Source organism: Ixodes scapularis, unplaced genomic scaffold (genome assembly GCF_016920785.2).
Source record: "Ixodes scapularis isolate PalLabHiFi unplaced genomic scaffold, ASM1692078v2 PGA_scaffold7__128_contigs__length_106722199, whole genome shotgun sequence".
NCBI lineage: Eukaryota > Metazoa > Arthropoda > Arachnida > Ixodida > Ixodidae > Ixodes > Ixodes scapularis.
The window spans coordinates 5,888,020-5,904,683 of NW_024609882.1; the positions used below are offsets into that span (position 1 = coordinate 5,888,020).

General features: G+C 42.8%; 1 protein-coding gene across 1 annotated transcript in view; it reads right to left on the reverse strand.

The window, feature by feature from the left end:
• Positions 1-16,664, reverse strand: part of LOC115318098 (ATP-dependent DNA helicase 2 subunit 1) — a 43,009-nt gene that overhangs the window by 12,899 nt on the left and 13,446 nt on the right. Inside the window, exon 10 of the mRNA XM_029977814.4 lies at positions 15,425-15,539. Coding sequence (XP_029833674.2) covers positions 15,425-15,539 — 115 coding nt within the window. The remainder of the gene's footprint in view (positions 1-15,424; positions 15,540-16,664) is intronic.

The window sequence follows — 16,664 nt, forward strand, 5'->3', positions numbered from 1 at the left end:
GTTGAGGTTTTGTGACATCAATTTTCCTGCTAAATCAGAAACTGAATTTGTCCGCTAAATCCAGCGGAGAAACTGAATTTCCCTGATAAATTTAGCGGAGAATTGAATTGGTGTTGAGGTCACGTGGCGTCAATTTTCCTGCTAAATCTAGTGGAGAAACTTAATTTGTCTGCTAACTCTAGTGGAAAAACTGAACTTGTCCGCTAACTCTAGCAGAGAAACTGAATTTCCCCGCTAAATATAGCGGGGAATTGAATCGGTGTTGAGGTTTTGTGACATCAATTTTCCTGCTAAATCAGAAACTGAATTTGTCCGCTAAATCCAGCGGAGAAACTGAATTTCCCTGATAAATTTAGCGGAGAATTGAATTGGTGTTGAGGTCACGTGGCGTCAATTTTCCTGCTAAATCTAGTGGACAAACTGAATTTGTCTGCTAACTCTAGTGGAAAAACTGAACTTGTCCGCTAACTCTAGCAGGGAAACTGAATTTCCCCGCTAAATATAGCGGGGAATTGAATCGGTGTTGAGGTTTTGTGACATCAATTTTCCTGCTAAGTCAGAAACTGAATTTGTCGGCTAAATCCAGCGGAGAAACTGAATTTCCCTGATAAATTTAGCGGAGAATCGAATTGGTGTTGAGGTCACGTGGCGTCAATTTTCCTGCTAAATCTAGTGGAGAAACTGAATTTGTCTGCTAACTCTAGTGGAAAAACTGAACTTGTCCGCTAACTCTAGCAGGGAAACTGAATTTTCCCCCCTAAATATAGCGGGGAATTGAATCGGTGTTGAGGTTTTGTGACATCAATTTTCCTGCTAAATCAGAAACTGAATTTGTCGGCTAAATCCAGCAGAGAAACTGAATTTCCCTGATAAATTTAGCGGAGAATTGAATTGGTGTTGAGGTCACGTGGCGTCAATTTTCCTGCTAAATCTAGTGGAGAAACTGAATTTGTCTGCTAACTCTAGTGGAAAAACTGAACTTGTCCGCTAACTCTAGCAGGAAAACTGAATTTCCCCGCTAAATATAGCGGGGAATTGAATTGGTGTTGAGGTTTTGTGACATCAATTTTCCTGCTAAGTCAGAAACTGAATTTGTCGGCTAAATCCAGCGGAGAAACTGAATTTCCCTGATAAATTTAGCGGAGAATTGAATTGGTGTTGAGGTAACGTGGCGTCAATTTTCCTGCTAAATCTAGTGGAGAAACTGAATTTGTCTGCTAACTCTAGTGGAAAAACTGAACTTGTCCGCTAACTCTAGCAGGGAAACTGAATTTCCCCCCTAAATATAGCGGGGAATTGAATCGGTGTTGAGGTTTTGTGACATCAATTTTCCTGCTAAATCAGAAACTGAATTTGTCGGCTAAATCCAGCGGAGAAACTGAATTTCCCTGATAAATTTAGCGGAGAATTGAATTGGTGTTGAGGTCACGTGGCGTCAATTTTCCTGCTAAATCTAGTGGAGAAACTGAATTTGTCTGCTAACTCTAGTGGAAAAACTGAACTTGTCCGCTAACTCTAGCAGGGAAACTGAATTTCCCCGCTAAATATAGCGGGGCATTGAATCGGTGTTGAGGTTTTGTGACATCAATTTTCCTGCTAAGTCAGAAACTGAATTTGTCGGCTAAATCCAGCGGAGAAACTGAATTTCCCTGATAAATTTAGCGGAGAATTGAATTGGTGTTGAGGTCACGTGGCGTCAATTTTCCTGCTAAATCTAGTGGAGAAACTGAATTTGTCTGCTAACTCTAGTGGAAAAACTGAACTTGTCCGCTAACTCTAGCAGGGAAACTGAATTTCCCCCCTAAATATAGCGGGGAATTGAATCGGTGTTGAGGTTTTGTGACATCAATTTTCCTGCTAAATCAGAAACTGAATTTGTCGGCTAAATCCAGCGGAGAAACTGAATTTCCCTGATAAATTTAGCGGAGAATCGAATTGGTGTTGAGGTCACGTGGCGTCAATTTTCCTGCTAAATCTAGTGGAGAAACTGAATTTGTCTGCTAACTCTAGTGGAAAAACTGAACTTGTCCGCTAACTCTAGCAGGGAAACTGAATTTCCCCGCTAAATATAGCGGGGAATTGAATCGGTGTTGAGGTTTTGTGACATCAATTTTCCTGCTAAATCAGAAACTGAATTTGTCCGCTAAATCCAGCGGGGAAACTGAATTTCCCTGATAAATTTAGCGGAGAATTGAATTGGTGTTGAGGTAACGTGGCGTCAATTTTCCTGCTAAATCTAGTGGAGAAACTGAATTTGTCTGCTAACTCTAGTGGAAAAACTGAACTTGTCCGTTAACTCTAGCAGGAAAACTGAATTTCCCCGCTAAATATAGCGGGGAATTGAATCGGTGTTGAGGTTTTGTGACATCAATTTTCCTGCTAAATCAGAAACTGAATTTGTCCGCTAAATCCAGCGGAGAAACTAAATTTCCCTGATAAATTTAGCGGAGAATTGAATTGGTGTTGAGGTAACGTGGCGTCAATTTTCCTGCTAAATCTAGTGGAGAAACTGAATTTGTCTGTTAACTCTAGTGGAAAAACTGAACTTATCCGCTAACTCTAGCAGGGAAACTGAATTTCCCCGCTAAATATAGCGGGGAATTGAATCGGTGTTGAGGTTTTGTGACATCAATTTTCCTGCTAAATCAGAAACTGAATTTGTCCGCTAAATCCAGCGGAGAAACTGAATTTCCCTGATAAATTTAGCGGAGAATTGAATTGGTGTTGAGGTAACGTGGCGTCAATTTTCCTGCTAAATCTAGTGGATAAACTGAATTTGTCTGTTAACTCTAGTGGAAAAACTGAACTTGTCCGCTAACTCCAGCAGGGAAACTGAATTTCCCCGCTAAATATAGCGGGGAATTGAATCGGTGTTGAGGTTTTGTGACATCAATTTTCCTGCTAAATCAGAAACTGAATTTGCCCGCTAAATCCAGTGGAGAAACTGAATTTCCCTGATAAATTTAGCGGAGAATTGAATTGGTGTTGAGGTAACGTGGCGCCAATTTTCCTGCTAAATGCAGTGGAGAAACTGAATTTGTCTGCTAACTCTAGTGGAAAAACTGAACTTGTCCGCTAACTCTAGCAGGGAAACTGAATTTCCCCGCAAAATACAGCGGGGAATTGAATCGGTGTTGAGGTTTTGTGACATCAATTTTCCTGGTAAATCAGAAACTGAATTTGTCCGCTAAATCCAGCGGAGAAACTGAATTTCCCTGATAAATTTAGCGGAGAATTGAATTGGTGTTGAGGTCACGTGGCGTCAATTTTCCTGCTAAATCTAGTGGAGAAACTGAATTTGTCTGCTAACTCTAGTGGAAAAACTGAACTTGTCCGCTAACTCTAGTAGGGAAACTGAATTTCCCCCCTAAATATAGCGGGGAATTGAATCGGTGTTGAGGTTTTGTGACATCAATTTTCCTGCTAAATCAGAAACTGAATTTGTCCGCTAAATCCAGCGGAGAAACTGAATTTCCCTGATAAATTTAGCGGAGAATTGAATTGGTGTTGAGGTCACGTGGCGTCAATTTTCCTGCTAAATCTAGTGGAGAAACTGAATTTGTCTGCTAACTCTAGTGGAAAAACTGAACTTGTCCGCTAACTCTAGTAGGGAAACTGAATTTCCCCCCTAAATATAGCGGGGAATTGAATCGGTGTTGAGGTTTTGTGACATCAATTTTCCTGCTAAATCAGAAACTGAATTTGTCCGCTAAATCCAGCGAGAAACTGAATTTCCCTGATAAATTTAGCGGACAATTGAATTGGTGTTGAGGTCACGTGGCGTCAATTTTCCTGCTAAATCTAGTGGAGAAACTGAATTTGTCTGCTAACTCTAGTGGAAAAACTGAACTTGTCCGCTAACTCTAGCAGAGAAACTGAATTTCCCCGCTAAATATAGCGGGGAATTGAATCGGTGTTGAGGTTTTGTGACATCAATTTTCCTGCTAAATCAGAAACTGAATTTGTCCGCTAAATCCAGCGGAGAAACTGAATTTCCCTGATAAATTTAGCGGAGAATTGAATTGGTGTTGAGGTCACGTGGCGTCAATTTTCCTGCTAAATCTAGTGGAGAAACTGAATTTGTCTGCTAACTCTAGTGGAAAAACTGAACTTGTCCACTAACTCTAGCAGGGAAACTGAATTTCCCCCCTAAATATAGCGGGGAATTGAATCGGTGTTGAGGTTTTGTGACATCAATTTTCCTGCTAAATCAGAAACTGAATTTGTCGGCTAAATCCAGCGGAGAAACTGAATTTCCCTGATAAATTTAGCGGAGAATTGAATTGGTGTTGAAGTCACGTGGCGTCAATTTTCCTGCTAAATCTAGTGGAGAAACTGAATTTGTCTGCTAACTCTAGTGGAAAAACTGAACTTGTCCGCTAACTCTAGCAGGGAAACTGAATTTCCCCGCTAAATATAGCGGGGAATTGAATCGGTGTTGAGGTTTTGTGACATCAATTTTCCTGCTAAATCAGAAACTGAATTTGTCGGCTAAATCCAGCGGAGAAACTGAATTTCCCTGATAAATTTAGCGGAGAATTGAATTGGTGTTGAGGTCACGTGGCGTCAATTTTCCTGCTAAATCTAGTGGAGAAACTGAATTTGTCTGCTAACTCTAGTGGAAAAACTGAACTTGTCCGCTAACTCTAGCAGGGAAACTGAATTTCCCCGCTAAATATAGCGGGGAATTGAATCGGTGTTGAGGTTTTGTGACATCAATTTTCCTGCTAAATCAGAAACTGAATTTGTCCGCTAAATCCAGCGGAGAAACTGAATTTCCCCGATAAATTTAGCGGAGAATTGAATTGGTGTTGAGGTAACGTGGCGTCAATTTTCCTGCTAAATCTAGTGGAGAAACTGAATTTGTCTGCTAACTCTAGTGGAAAAACTGAACTTGTCCGCTAACTCTAGCAGGGAAACTGAATTTCCCCCCTAAATATAGCGGGGAATTGAATCGGTGTTGAGGTTTTGTGACATCAATTTTCCTGCTAAATCAGAAACTGAATTTGTCGGCTAAATCCAGCGGAGAAACTGAATTTCCCTGATAAATTTAGCGGAGAATTGAATTGGTGTTGAGGTCACGTGGCGTCAATTTTCCTGCTAAATCTAGTGGAGAAACTGAATTTGTCTGCTAACTCTAGTGGAAAAACTGAACTTGTCCGCTAACTCTAGCAGGGAAACTGAATTTCCCCGCTAAATATAGCGGGGAATTGAATCGGTGTTGAGGTTTTGTGACATCAATTTTCCTGCTAAGTCAGAAACTGAATTTGTCGGCTAAATCCAGCGGAGAAACTGAATTTCCCCGATAAATTTAGCGGAGAATTGAATTGGTGTTGAGGTAACGTGGCGTCAATTTTCCTGCTAAATCTAGTGGAGAAACTGAATTTGTCTGCTAACTCTAGTGGAAAAACTGAACTTGTCCGCTAACTCTAGCAGGGAAACTGAATTTCCCCCCTAAATATAGCGGGGAATTGAATCGGTGTTGAGGTTTTGTGACATCAATTTTCCTGCTAAATCAGAAACTGAATTTGTCGGCTAAATCCAGCGGAGAAACTGAATTTCCCTGATAAATTTAGCGGAGAATTGAATTGGTGTTGAGGTCACGTGGCGTCAATTTTCCTGCTAAATCTAGTGGAGAAACTGAATTTGTCTGCTAACTCTAGTGGAAAAACTGAACTTGTCCGCTAACTCTAGCAGGGAAACTGAATTTCCCCGCTAAATATAGCGGGGAATTGAATCGGTGTTGAGGTTTTGTGACATCAATTTTCCTGCTAAGTCAGAAACTGAATTTGTCGGCTAAATCCAGCGGAGAAACTGAATTTCCCTGATAAATTTAGCGGAGAATCGAATTGGTGTTGAGGTCACGTGGCGTCAATTTTCCTGCTAAATCTAGTGGAGAAACTGAATTTGTCTGCTAACTCTAGTGGAAAAACTGAACTTGTCCGCTAACTCTAGCAGGGAAACTGAATTTTCCCCCCTAAATATAGCGGGGAATTGAATCGGTGTTGAGGTTTTGTGACATCAATTTTCCTGCTAAATCAGAAACTGAATTTGTCGGCTAAATCCAGCGGAGAAACTGAATTTCCCTGATAAATTTAGCGGAGAATTGAATTGGTGTTGAGGTCACGTGGCGTCAATTTTCCTGCTAAATCTAGTGGAGAAACTGAATTTGTCTGCTAACTCTAGTGGAAAAACTGAACTTGTCCGCTAACTCTAGCAGGAAAACTGAATTTCCCCGCTAAATATAGCGGGGAATTGAATTGGTGTTGAGGTTTTGTGACATCAATTTTCCTGCTAAGTCAGAAACTGAATTTGTCGGCTAAATCCAGCGGAGAAACTGAATTTCCCTGATAAATTTAGCGGAGAATTGAATTGGTGTTGAGGTAACGTGGCGTCAATTTTCCTGCTAAATCTAGTGGAGAAACTGAATTTGTCTGCTAACTCTAGTGGAAAAACTGAACTTGTCCGCTAACTCTAGCAGGGAAACTGAATTTCCCCCCTAAATATAGCGGGGAATTGAATCGGTGTTGAGGTTTTGTGACATCAATTTTCCTGCTAAATCAGAAACTGAATTTGTCGGCTAAATCCAGCGGAGAAACTGAATTTCCCTGATAAATTTAGCGGAGAATTGAATTGGTGTTGAGGTCACGTGGCGTCAATTTTCCTGCTAAATCTAGTGGAGAAACTGAATTTGTCTGCTAACTCTAGTGGAAAAACTGAACTTGTCCGCTAACTCTAGCAGGGAAACTGAATTTCCCCGCTAAATATAGCGGGGCATTGAATCGGTGTTGAGGTTTTGTGACATCAATTTTCCTGCTAAGTCAGAAACTGAATTTGTCGGCTAAATCCAGCGGAGAAACTGAATTTCCCTGATAAATTTAGCGGAGAATTGAATTGGTGTTGAGGTCACGTGGCGTCAATTTTCCTGCTAAATCTAGTGGAGAAACTGAATTTGTCTGCTAACTCTAGTGGAAAAACTGAACTTGTCCGCTAACTCTAGCAGGGAAACTGAATTTCCCCCCTAAATATAGCGGGGAATTGAATCGGTGTTGAGGTTTTGTGACATCAATTTTCCTGCTAAATCAGAAACTGAATTTGTCGGCTAAATCCAGCGGAGAAACTGAATTTCCCTGATAAATTTAGCGGAGAATCGAATTGGTGTTGAGGTCACGTGGCGTCAATTTTCCTGCTAAATCTAGTGGAGAAACTGAATTTGTCTGCTAACTCTAGTGGAAAAACTGAACTTGTCCGCTAACTCTAGCAGGGAAACTGAATTTCCCCGCTAAATATAGCGGGGAATTGAATCGGTGTTGAGGTTTTGTGACATCAATTTTCCTGCTAAGTCAGAAACTGAATTTGTCGGCTAAATCCAGCGGAGAAACTGAATTTCCCTGATAAATTTAGCGGAGAATTGAATTGGTGTTGAGGTCACGTGGCATCAATTTTCCTGCTAAATCTAGTGGAGAAACTGAATTTGTCTGCTAACTCTAGTGGAAAAACTGCACTTGTCTGCTAACTCTAGCAGGGAAACTGAATTTCCCCGCTAAATATAGCGGGGAATTGAATCGGTGTTGAGGTTTTGTGACATCAATTTTCCTGCTAAATCAGAAACTGAATTTGTCCGCTAAATCCAGCGGAGAAACTGAATTTCCCCGATAAATTTAGCGGAGAATTGAATTGGTGTTGAGGTAACGTGGCGTCAATTTTCCTGCTAAATCTAGTGGAGAAACTGAATTTGTCTGCTAACTCTAGTGGAAAAACTGAACTTGTCCGCTAACTCTAGCAGGGAAACTGAATTTCCCCGCTAAATATAGCGGGGAATTGAATCGGTGTTGAGGTTTTGTGACATCAATTTTCCTGCTAAATCAGAAACTGAATTTGTCCACTAAATCCAGCGGAGAAACTGAATTTCCCCGATAAATTTAGCGGAGAATTGAATTGGTGTTGAGGTAACGTGGCGTCAATTTTCCTGCTAAATCTAGTGGAGAAACTGAATTTGTCTGCTAACTCTAGCGGAAAAACTGAACTTGTCCGCTAACTCTAGCAGGGAAACTGAATTTCCCCGCTAAATATAGCGGGGAATTGAATTGGTGTTGATTTCACGTGATGTCAATCTTCCTACTAAATTTAGCGCGGTTACGCCGATGCTGCTCAACCCGGAAACGGGTGCATAAGAGCTGTGCTCTAAACTTCCAAAACATTGCCTACCCCCCATTCCCGTCGGACGTCATGCAATGTCTGACGGGAATTGCATCAATTGCGCTATCTGCAATATTGGTATGTCTGACAGGCAAGTTCATAGCGGATTCCCACGTTTTTGTCGCAATCTGCGTGCACCATACCGGCTCCCATAACACGCCAGTTGTTCCCGCGTGTAGTATATTTAACCATAAAATGCGAATCTGCTGTGCCTGCTATTTGCAATATACGTTCCTGTAACGTGAGAGTTCATAGCGGATTCCTGCGTTTTCGTCTGCGATCTGCACATGCAATATCGATTCCCGTACCACAAGAGTTGTTCCCGCGTGAAGCATAGTAACAACAACAGTGGGCATGGGAACAGCTGCACCATGCGGATGGATAACACCCCTCCGTTCTTGCTCATGCAGATACTCGCTTTCCTTCCCCTGGCTGGCGGGGCGACATATCAGTGTCCGGCAGCAAACGTCTTTGCTACGTCGCCCGCGGTAACGCCCAAGGATTTCAGCGATGGGCCGGTCAGCACTTTGGGCCTCTTCAGTTTGCATCGCATCGTCAGGGCATCTTCATCGACATCGACAACGTCTCCGATCTTCAACAAAAGCGCTTGGGAGAGCGTTCACCTTCGTAGTGGGCATGGGAACAGCTGCACCATGCGGATGGATAACACCCCTCCGTTCTTGCTCATGCAGATACTCGCTTTCCTTCCCCTGGCTGGCGGGGCGACATATCAGTGTCCGGCAGCAAACGTCTTTGCTACGTCGCCCGCGGTAACGCCCAAGGATTTCAGCGATGGGCCGGTCAGCACTTTGGGCCTCTTCAGTTTGCATCGCATCGTCAGGGCATCTTCATCGACATCGACAACGTCTCCGATCTTCAACAAAAGCGCTTGGGAGAGCGTTCACCTTCGTAGTGGGCATGGGAACAGCTGCACCATGCGGATGGATAACACCCCTCCGTTCTTGCTCATGCAGATACTCGCTTTCCTTCCCCTGGCTGGCGGGGCGACATATCAGTGTCCGGCAGCAAACGTCTTTGCTACGTCGCCCGCGGTAACGCCCAAGGATTTCAGCGATGCACCGGTCAGCACTTTGGGCCTCTTCAGTTTGCATCGCATCGTCAGGGCATCTTCATCGACATCGACAACGTCTCCGATCTTCAACAAAAGCGCTTGGGAGAGCGTTCACCTTCGTAGTGGGCATGGGAACAGCTGCACCATGCGGATGGATAACACCCCTCCGTTCTTGCTCATGCAGGTTGGTTCTGTTCCTTCTTTACATTGTAAGAAGTCAGACGACGTGTTACTTATTCTGTTCCCATGCCCACAAACGTTACTGGTTCTGACATGTCAGTGTTTTGATGTTTTGAAGCTACTGTTGCTATCTGGGGATGTGGAAATGAATCCAGGTCCTATGTCGGATGCCCAGGCTAAGCAATTCAATGAAATGTTTTGTTTATTACAAGAGCTAAACACTCGTTCTATCAAATTTGAGGAAGGACAGGCCGGCATAATAAGTACAGTGAACGAATTAAAGGCAAACCAGACAAAGATTGAAAGTAGACTAAGCTCTATTGACGAAAGGCTAGCGGCAGTCAAGTCTGGAGCACTGACGATTAACGAAGTTCAGCGGGAGCTAAGCGCCACGCGCCAGAACATCGAGCACCTTCAGGATGAAGCTGTTGTTTTCCGCTCTCGTCTTGATAAAATAGAAGACCGGTCACGTCGTGACAACTTGATATTTCACGGCATTGCTGATTCTCCCGCTGAAACTTGGTCGCTTACTGAAAGAAAGGTTGTCAATGTTCTTTCCGATCTGGGAATTCCTTGCGAAAACATTGCCCGCGCCCACAGATTAGGCTCTTTTTGTAAAGATAAATGTCGGCCTGTTATCGTCAAATTCGAGTCATTCAAAACAAAAGATAGTGTCCTTCAGTCGAGAGCTGCTATCAAAGGTAGCGGTTTATCGGTCAGTGAAGATTTTTCACCGGCGACACGCCAAGCTAGATCTAAACTAATTGATTTCGGAAAATCAAAAAAAGCTGCGTTTAAACTAAAATATAACAAATTGCACATCAACAAAAAGATATACGCTTACGACTTCGCTAAGGACAACGTTTACGAGGTCGTTACCGCTGGCGCCGTGCGGCCAGTTCGTGACGAAGCCGAAAACAGCGGGGCTTCAGCATCGACCGGGGCGACGTCCAGATAGGATTTTGGGGGGATTGGTTCAAGCCGCTGCCTCAAGGCACGTGATGTTCCTTTACTCTTTTGCAATATTCGGAGCGTCATGCGCTGCCGAGACGATCTTAGTTCAATTATTGATTCTTCTGACTGCGAAATTATTTTGTTAACTGAAACATGGCTATCTAGTAGAATTTCGAGCAGTGAAATATTTACGTGCGGTAAGAAATTTAACGTATATCGGCAGGATCGAGGTGAAAGAATGGGTGGTGGAGTTCTTATAGCTGTGGCCGATGGTATAGTCTCAAACGTTGTCGATGTTTTAACTGACTTGGAAATGCTTTGGGTCAGCGTAACTGTAAACTACAAGCAATTAATTTTGGGTGTGTGCTATCGACCACCCAACGCTTCGTCTTCCTTTTGTGAACAATTACATGATTCGGTTAATGCAATCGTTAGTCGGTTTCCTACGTCACAAATTATTCTCCTCGGTGATTTTAATTATCCTAGCATTAAGTGGTCTACTACGCCACCTACTGTCCACCCATTTTCATCAGAAGGGAATGATTTCATTAACTTATGTTCCGAGTTCAATTTTTCTCAACTAGTTGATCAACCTACACGAATTACTTCTACCTCCGCAAATATTTTAGATCTTGTGTTGACAACATGTCCAGACTTAGTATCATCTATTTTGTACCTGCCTGGTTTGAGCGACCACTGCTTGCTACATATTGATTTAAATATACCTTTACAAGCTACTTCCAATACTATTAAAACAATACGGGATTATAGTAAAGCAAACTTCAATGCTATTAACTGTGAATTGGCATTGTTTTTAGACACTTTTCTAAGTGGTTTTTTCAGGCGTTCTGTTAACGAAAATTGGAATATATTCAAACTAAAAGTAAATGAGCTCCTTGAGTCGCACATCCCACTCAAAAGAATTTACTCGAACTCAAATGCACCATGGTTCACTAGAACAATCGGGAGACTTGGAAACAAGAAAAAGTGTTTTTTCCGCGCCGCTAAGCGCAAACCCACAGCTGACCGATGGGACGCATACCATGCCTCTGCTGATTTGTACAGGGCAGCTGTGTGTAGTGCGAAAAGTACTTACTTTAATTCTACATTACCGTCTATGCTAATTAATAACCCCCGTCAATTCTGGAACACCACGAAAGAGAAAAGTAGTACAGTTGTAGAGCTCAGAGCCGATGATGGTAGCCCTATTTCTTGTGAAGAGTGTGCCAATGAACTCAATGCTATTTTTATCAGCTGTTTTTCTGACCTCCCTATAAATAATGATCAAACATACATGTCCTATGACTACCTCCCAATGTACCCCATATCAATTAGTCCTGAAGGCATTGTGAACATAATCGATTCCCTTAAACTATCCTCATCATGTGGTATAGACTGTATAAACTCCAAGTTTTTGAAGAATACTAGAATGTACTCCTCCATTCTTCTTGCGAGCATATTTTCCCAGTCTTTAGAGCAAGGTATTTTGCCAGACGACTGGAGGGTAGCCAAGGTGGTCCCAGTTCACAAAGGAGGTGATAAATTCAACCCTCGAAACTTTCGCCCGATTTCATTGACCAGTGTCCCAAGCAAAATTTTAGAGCATATCATTTATTCTAACATAGTCAATTTTCTAGAATCAAATAAGTTTTTTTGCCCCTTCCAGCACGGCTTTCGAAAGACATTCTCATGCGAAACACAACTTGTATCATTCACGCACGACCTTCATTCCATCGTTGACGTTTGCTCCAAAGTAGATTGCGTATTTCTAGACTTCTCTAAGGCCTTTGATAAAGTGCCTCATACCTTGCTCTTGTCCAAGCTTAGTAAACTAAATATTGATCAGGCGGTTCTCACGTGGATACAATCATTTCTAACGAATCGTAAACAATTTGTCAGCGTAAATAACAGAAGCTCTGCTATGGTATCAGTAACATCAGGTGTTCCTCAAGGTTCTGTGCTCGGTCCGTTATTATTCCTTATATACATTAACGAGCTACCCTCTCATGTATCCTCAAAAATGTCTTTATTTGCTGATGATTGCGTTATTTATCGAGAAATTACTAATGATTCTGACTCTAACATACTACAAAACGATATTAACTCTGTTACAAACTGGTGCGACTCATGGTCTATGGTACTAAATTCCAGCAAATGTAAGGTTATGAGAGTGTCCCGTTGTACTTCATCTCAGCCCCATTATACGCTAAATAACCATCCCCTTGAATTAGTTACGGTCTATAAGTATTTAGGAGTTCATATTACATCTGATTTATCATGAAGGACTCATATTAACTACATCATTAACAACGCTAATCGCATGCTAGGTTTTCTTAAAAGGAATTTTTTTTTAGCACCCCAGTCTTTGAAGCTAATTCTTCATAAAACCCTCGTACGATCAAAGCTTGAATATGCATGTTCTGTTTGGGACCCTGGTCAGTCTGTACTAATTGATCTGATTGAAGCCGTCCAAAATCGTTCAGTTAGATTTATATTTTCAAATTACCATCGGACTGCCAGCGTAAGCACTATGAAATCTAATCTTTCTCTCCCTGAATTATCAACCCGTAGAAAAGTAGCCCGTCTCAGTTTGTTTCATAAAATTTATTTCACTAATGACACGCTGCGTAATAATTTAATTATACCTCCTCTTTACGTTTCACCTAGACTTGACCATCAACACAAAGTTGGCATCCCATATGCTCGCACCAACGTCTTTCACCATTCCTTCATACCGTCTACATCCTTTGACTGGAACCACCTGGCTGCACCCGTAGTCTCCATCATAGATCATGTTCTTTTTAAAAAAGCCTTGGAACGCATTTTTTTCTGATCTTCACTGATTGTATTTTCCTGTGTATCTGTGTCTGTGTTTTTTTTTTAACTCATGCAACCACTTCCCCCTCTGTAATGCTCATGCCCTGAGGGTAAAATAAATAAATAAATAAATAAATAAATAAATAAACAGGACACACACCCAAGAGACACACAGCGTTGCCTTGCAACTCAATTGTATTTTTGGGTTAATGTGCAAGGAACGAGGATTGCAAAATTGCTTTACATTCTTTGTCTTCGCAAGAGGCGCAACAATATTTTCCGAATCTCACTGGCGTCTCATCTCCCCACGCGCCGAAAATTCTTGCTCTTTGTTTAATAACGTCAAGGACGGGGCACTGACACATGAATCTTTAAGCCGTGCAATCCTTTCTGCCTCAAAGATCCCGCATAGTAAAGCCAGCCTCACACCCTCAATTCCGACAGTGTTATAGCACCAACTCACCCAAGCTGCCATCCTCACATGCATCGTGAAATGCGATTCTGCTGTGTCCGCGATCTGGGGTATTCATTCCCGTGACATGCGAGTTTGTAGCGGATTCCCGCGTTTTTGTATGAAATCTGCATGCGCGATATCGGTTCTCATGACTGGCAAGTTTGTAGCGGGTTCCCGCGTGTTTATTGCACCACGGAACTTGAATCTGCTGCGTCAGCGATCTGCGGTATCCGTTCTTGTAAGATGCTAGTTTTCGGCGAATTTCCGCAGGTTCTTTGCACTGTGAAACGCGAATCTGTTGCGTCCACAACCTGCGCTACCCCTTCCTGGGATACAGGAGTTCGTAGCGAATTCGCACATGTTTATCGCATCGTGAAACGCGAATTTGCCGCGTCCGCAATCTGCGGTATCAGTTCCCGCATCATATGGTTTGTAGCGGATGCCCCAATGTTTATATTTAATTTTTGATAAAGTTTTGCTATCGCCATCCCAAAAATAGCCCATTCCATGTTTTTCATTATTTATCTCTTCATTTTCGGTGGGCGTTCTTACGGAATTTTACGCAGTTACTCATCGTATCTTCTTCCCAAGAGCTAAAAAAATTAAGCTTCAATTTTAGTGTTTTAGGCCCCAAGTCATGTATTCTTGAGCTCGTCCTACATTCCTTCAAAATCAGAACCAAAAAAAAAGGTAAGGTAATTATGTTAATTTCTGCATGGACTTCTTAAGGTTTGGGGTTTCTACATACCTGGAACGTCGAAACAGTAAAATATTTTAGTCCATAAAAAGTAATGAAAATGTCACGTGCGTTACTTTTTATCGAAAACGGTAGCATATTTCTTTTATTTTTAGGTAACCCAAGTCAGTAATGCGTTTCTTTTATGTGCACAAATGAGTAGCATATTTCAATAATTTTATTTGATAACGCCTATAACACCGCTCGACACACATCATCCCACATTTTATATTAAAGAGACTCCACAGTTGTATGAACTGTGCAAACAAGCTCCATTTTCCGAAAGCCGTGCCTTTGCTCTTTTCGGCACGCTACTAGTGCTATCTCCAAATTCGGACTAGCTATCGAGAAAATGGCAGATGAAGGTGATGCCAAAAACCAAGCATTCAAATTTTCCCAGACTTTCCAGTGATGCGACGTTGCTGGCAGGCATGAGCGGGCATCCGGAAAATGGAGCATCTCGCTCATTTTTGTTCAGTGCTGTCGAGCCAGTGCTGAAGTGAGCCATCACCATCAAACGTCCATCATTGTTTGATGGTGGTGTTACACCATCAAACGTCTTGTAATCACTTGGAAACGGGTTCTACCACCCAAACAGCGAACCGTGCCTGCTGCTAGCATCACTTTCGCCAAAAGAGAGTTTTCGTCTGAAAAAACAAAAAAACTGTGAGGACCAAAATTTAAAACTGAATAACTACCGTAAAACACCGAGCAAGCGTCCACTCAAAGATTGAAGATACTAATCACGAAAAAATAGGGGATGGGTGCATGTGGGGTCATCAATTTTACATATATATATCTACTCTGCATATTTTTTCAGATGTTTCATATTTTGGGGGTGGGTGCTTGGTGCGGAACGAGCGGACGCACAATATTCTACGGTATGCACAAAATGTTAGCTTCACATAATATTTGAGTTACTAGTTCAGTTGCATGTAATGGTGCGTCGAACAAATGTAAAGGAGAATGTACGGCCAGGAATAGAGCGCTCGGACAGCATGCCCGACCTCACCTGGGGGTGCCATGGCCTTCATCTGCTTCAGTTCGGAGAGGTCAAAGAGGGCCTTCTTGCCCCCGTATTCCTGGCACTTGGCAATGTCCCCGGGCATCAGAACTTCCCCGTTGTCCTGCACAAAGGATGCCAAAGTTGGCACGACGCCTCAAGTGCAACGGCAAAGAAAGTCCCGCTTAGGCGCTTTAGGCACAGCCACGGAAGACTTTTAACAAAGCGACTCGTGAATGGTATTACTTTCTAGAGCAGCCAGAAAAGGGGGTTCATTTCTTCTTTCCATTTGAGAAAGAGGGAAGCCCTCTTTTCTGCAGGGAGCAACTCGGAATCAGGCACCACTGCCGTAGCACTGAATTTTCTACGTCGCCTACAAGAGATGAGCGCCACGCCAACATTTGGCAGGGATTTACATTCTCGTTGATGGAACTCGAGTCCCAGCCGAACACCGACGGAGTACTCGTGCCCAATCTGTGCTCCGTGCTCGCCTCTTGTAGGTAATAAAGAAAATTCAGCACGATATGGCCTCGCTATCTAGAAGGCATTGCATAAGTCCATTCGTTTTGGGAGAGGAAAAAAGAGTGCGAGGGCAATGGAGAGGACGCTGGGAAAGGGATTTCTGCCTGGCAGAAGACAATTCTGTAGGTGGCAGAGACCAGAGATAATTTTCAACAGGTAATTGTTTGTATGAAAACGGGAGCCAAGCCTCTCTGGAAGCCAAGAGTAACAAAATCTTTGTACCTGCGTCGGCGTGACGAGTAGCATATTAATGGCAAGCGAAGCGAGGCCCTCTCACAATTTATTGATGCAAGCGCCAGTGGAAGTTCATTATACAGGTGTTGTTTCCACAACTCTAGAAAGTAATCGAGCGTCGAACGAATGCCGCTCGGCAGAACGCATCTGGCTAGTGCGTTTACCGCGTCCAAAAAAACTAACCCCTCAATTTCTGTTTCACAACATCATAGAAGTTTCGCGCTGTCGTTGGCCGCGATTCTGGCAGTGTCACAGCAGCAATGGCAGATATTGCAGACGCCCATTCCACTGCGGGTCAGTCTCCAGCTTGGCAGCCCACAAAAGCTTTGGCAGCCAGGAGTCGGGACACCCCGACAACAGCGATGCTCGTGTTTGCTCATGCTTTTTGACGGAACTTGTACGACCAACCACCAGGATGACAACATCCGACAGCGCGACGGCTTTTGCGACGGCTTTTGCGACGTCATTTGCTGCCACTTTGGGGCAACTTTGG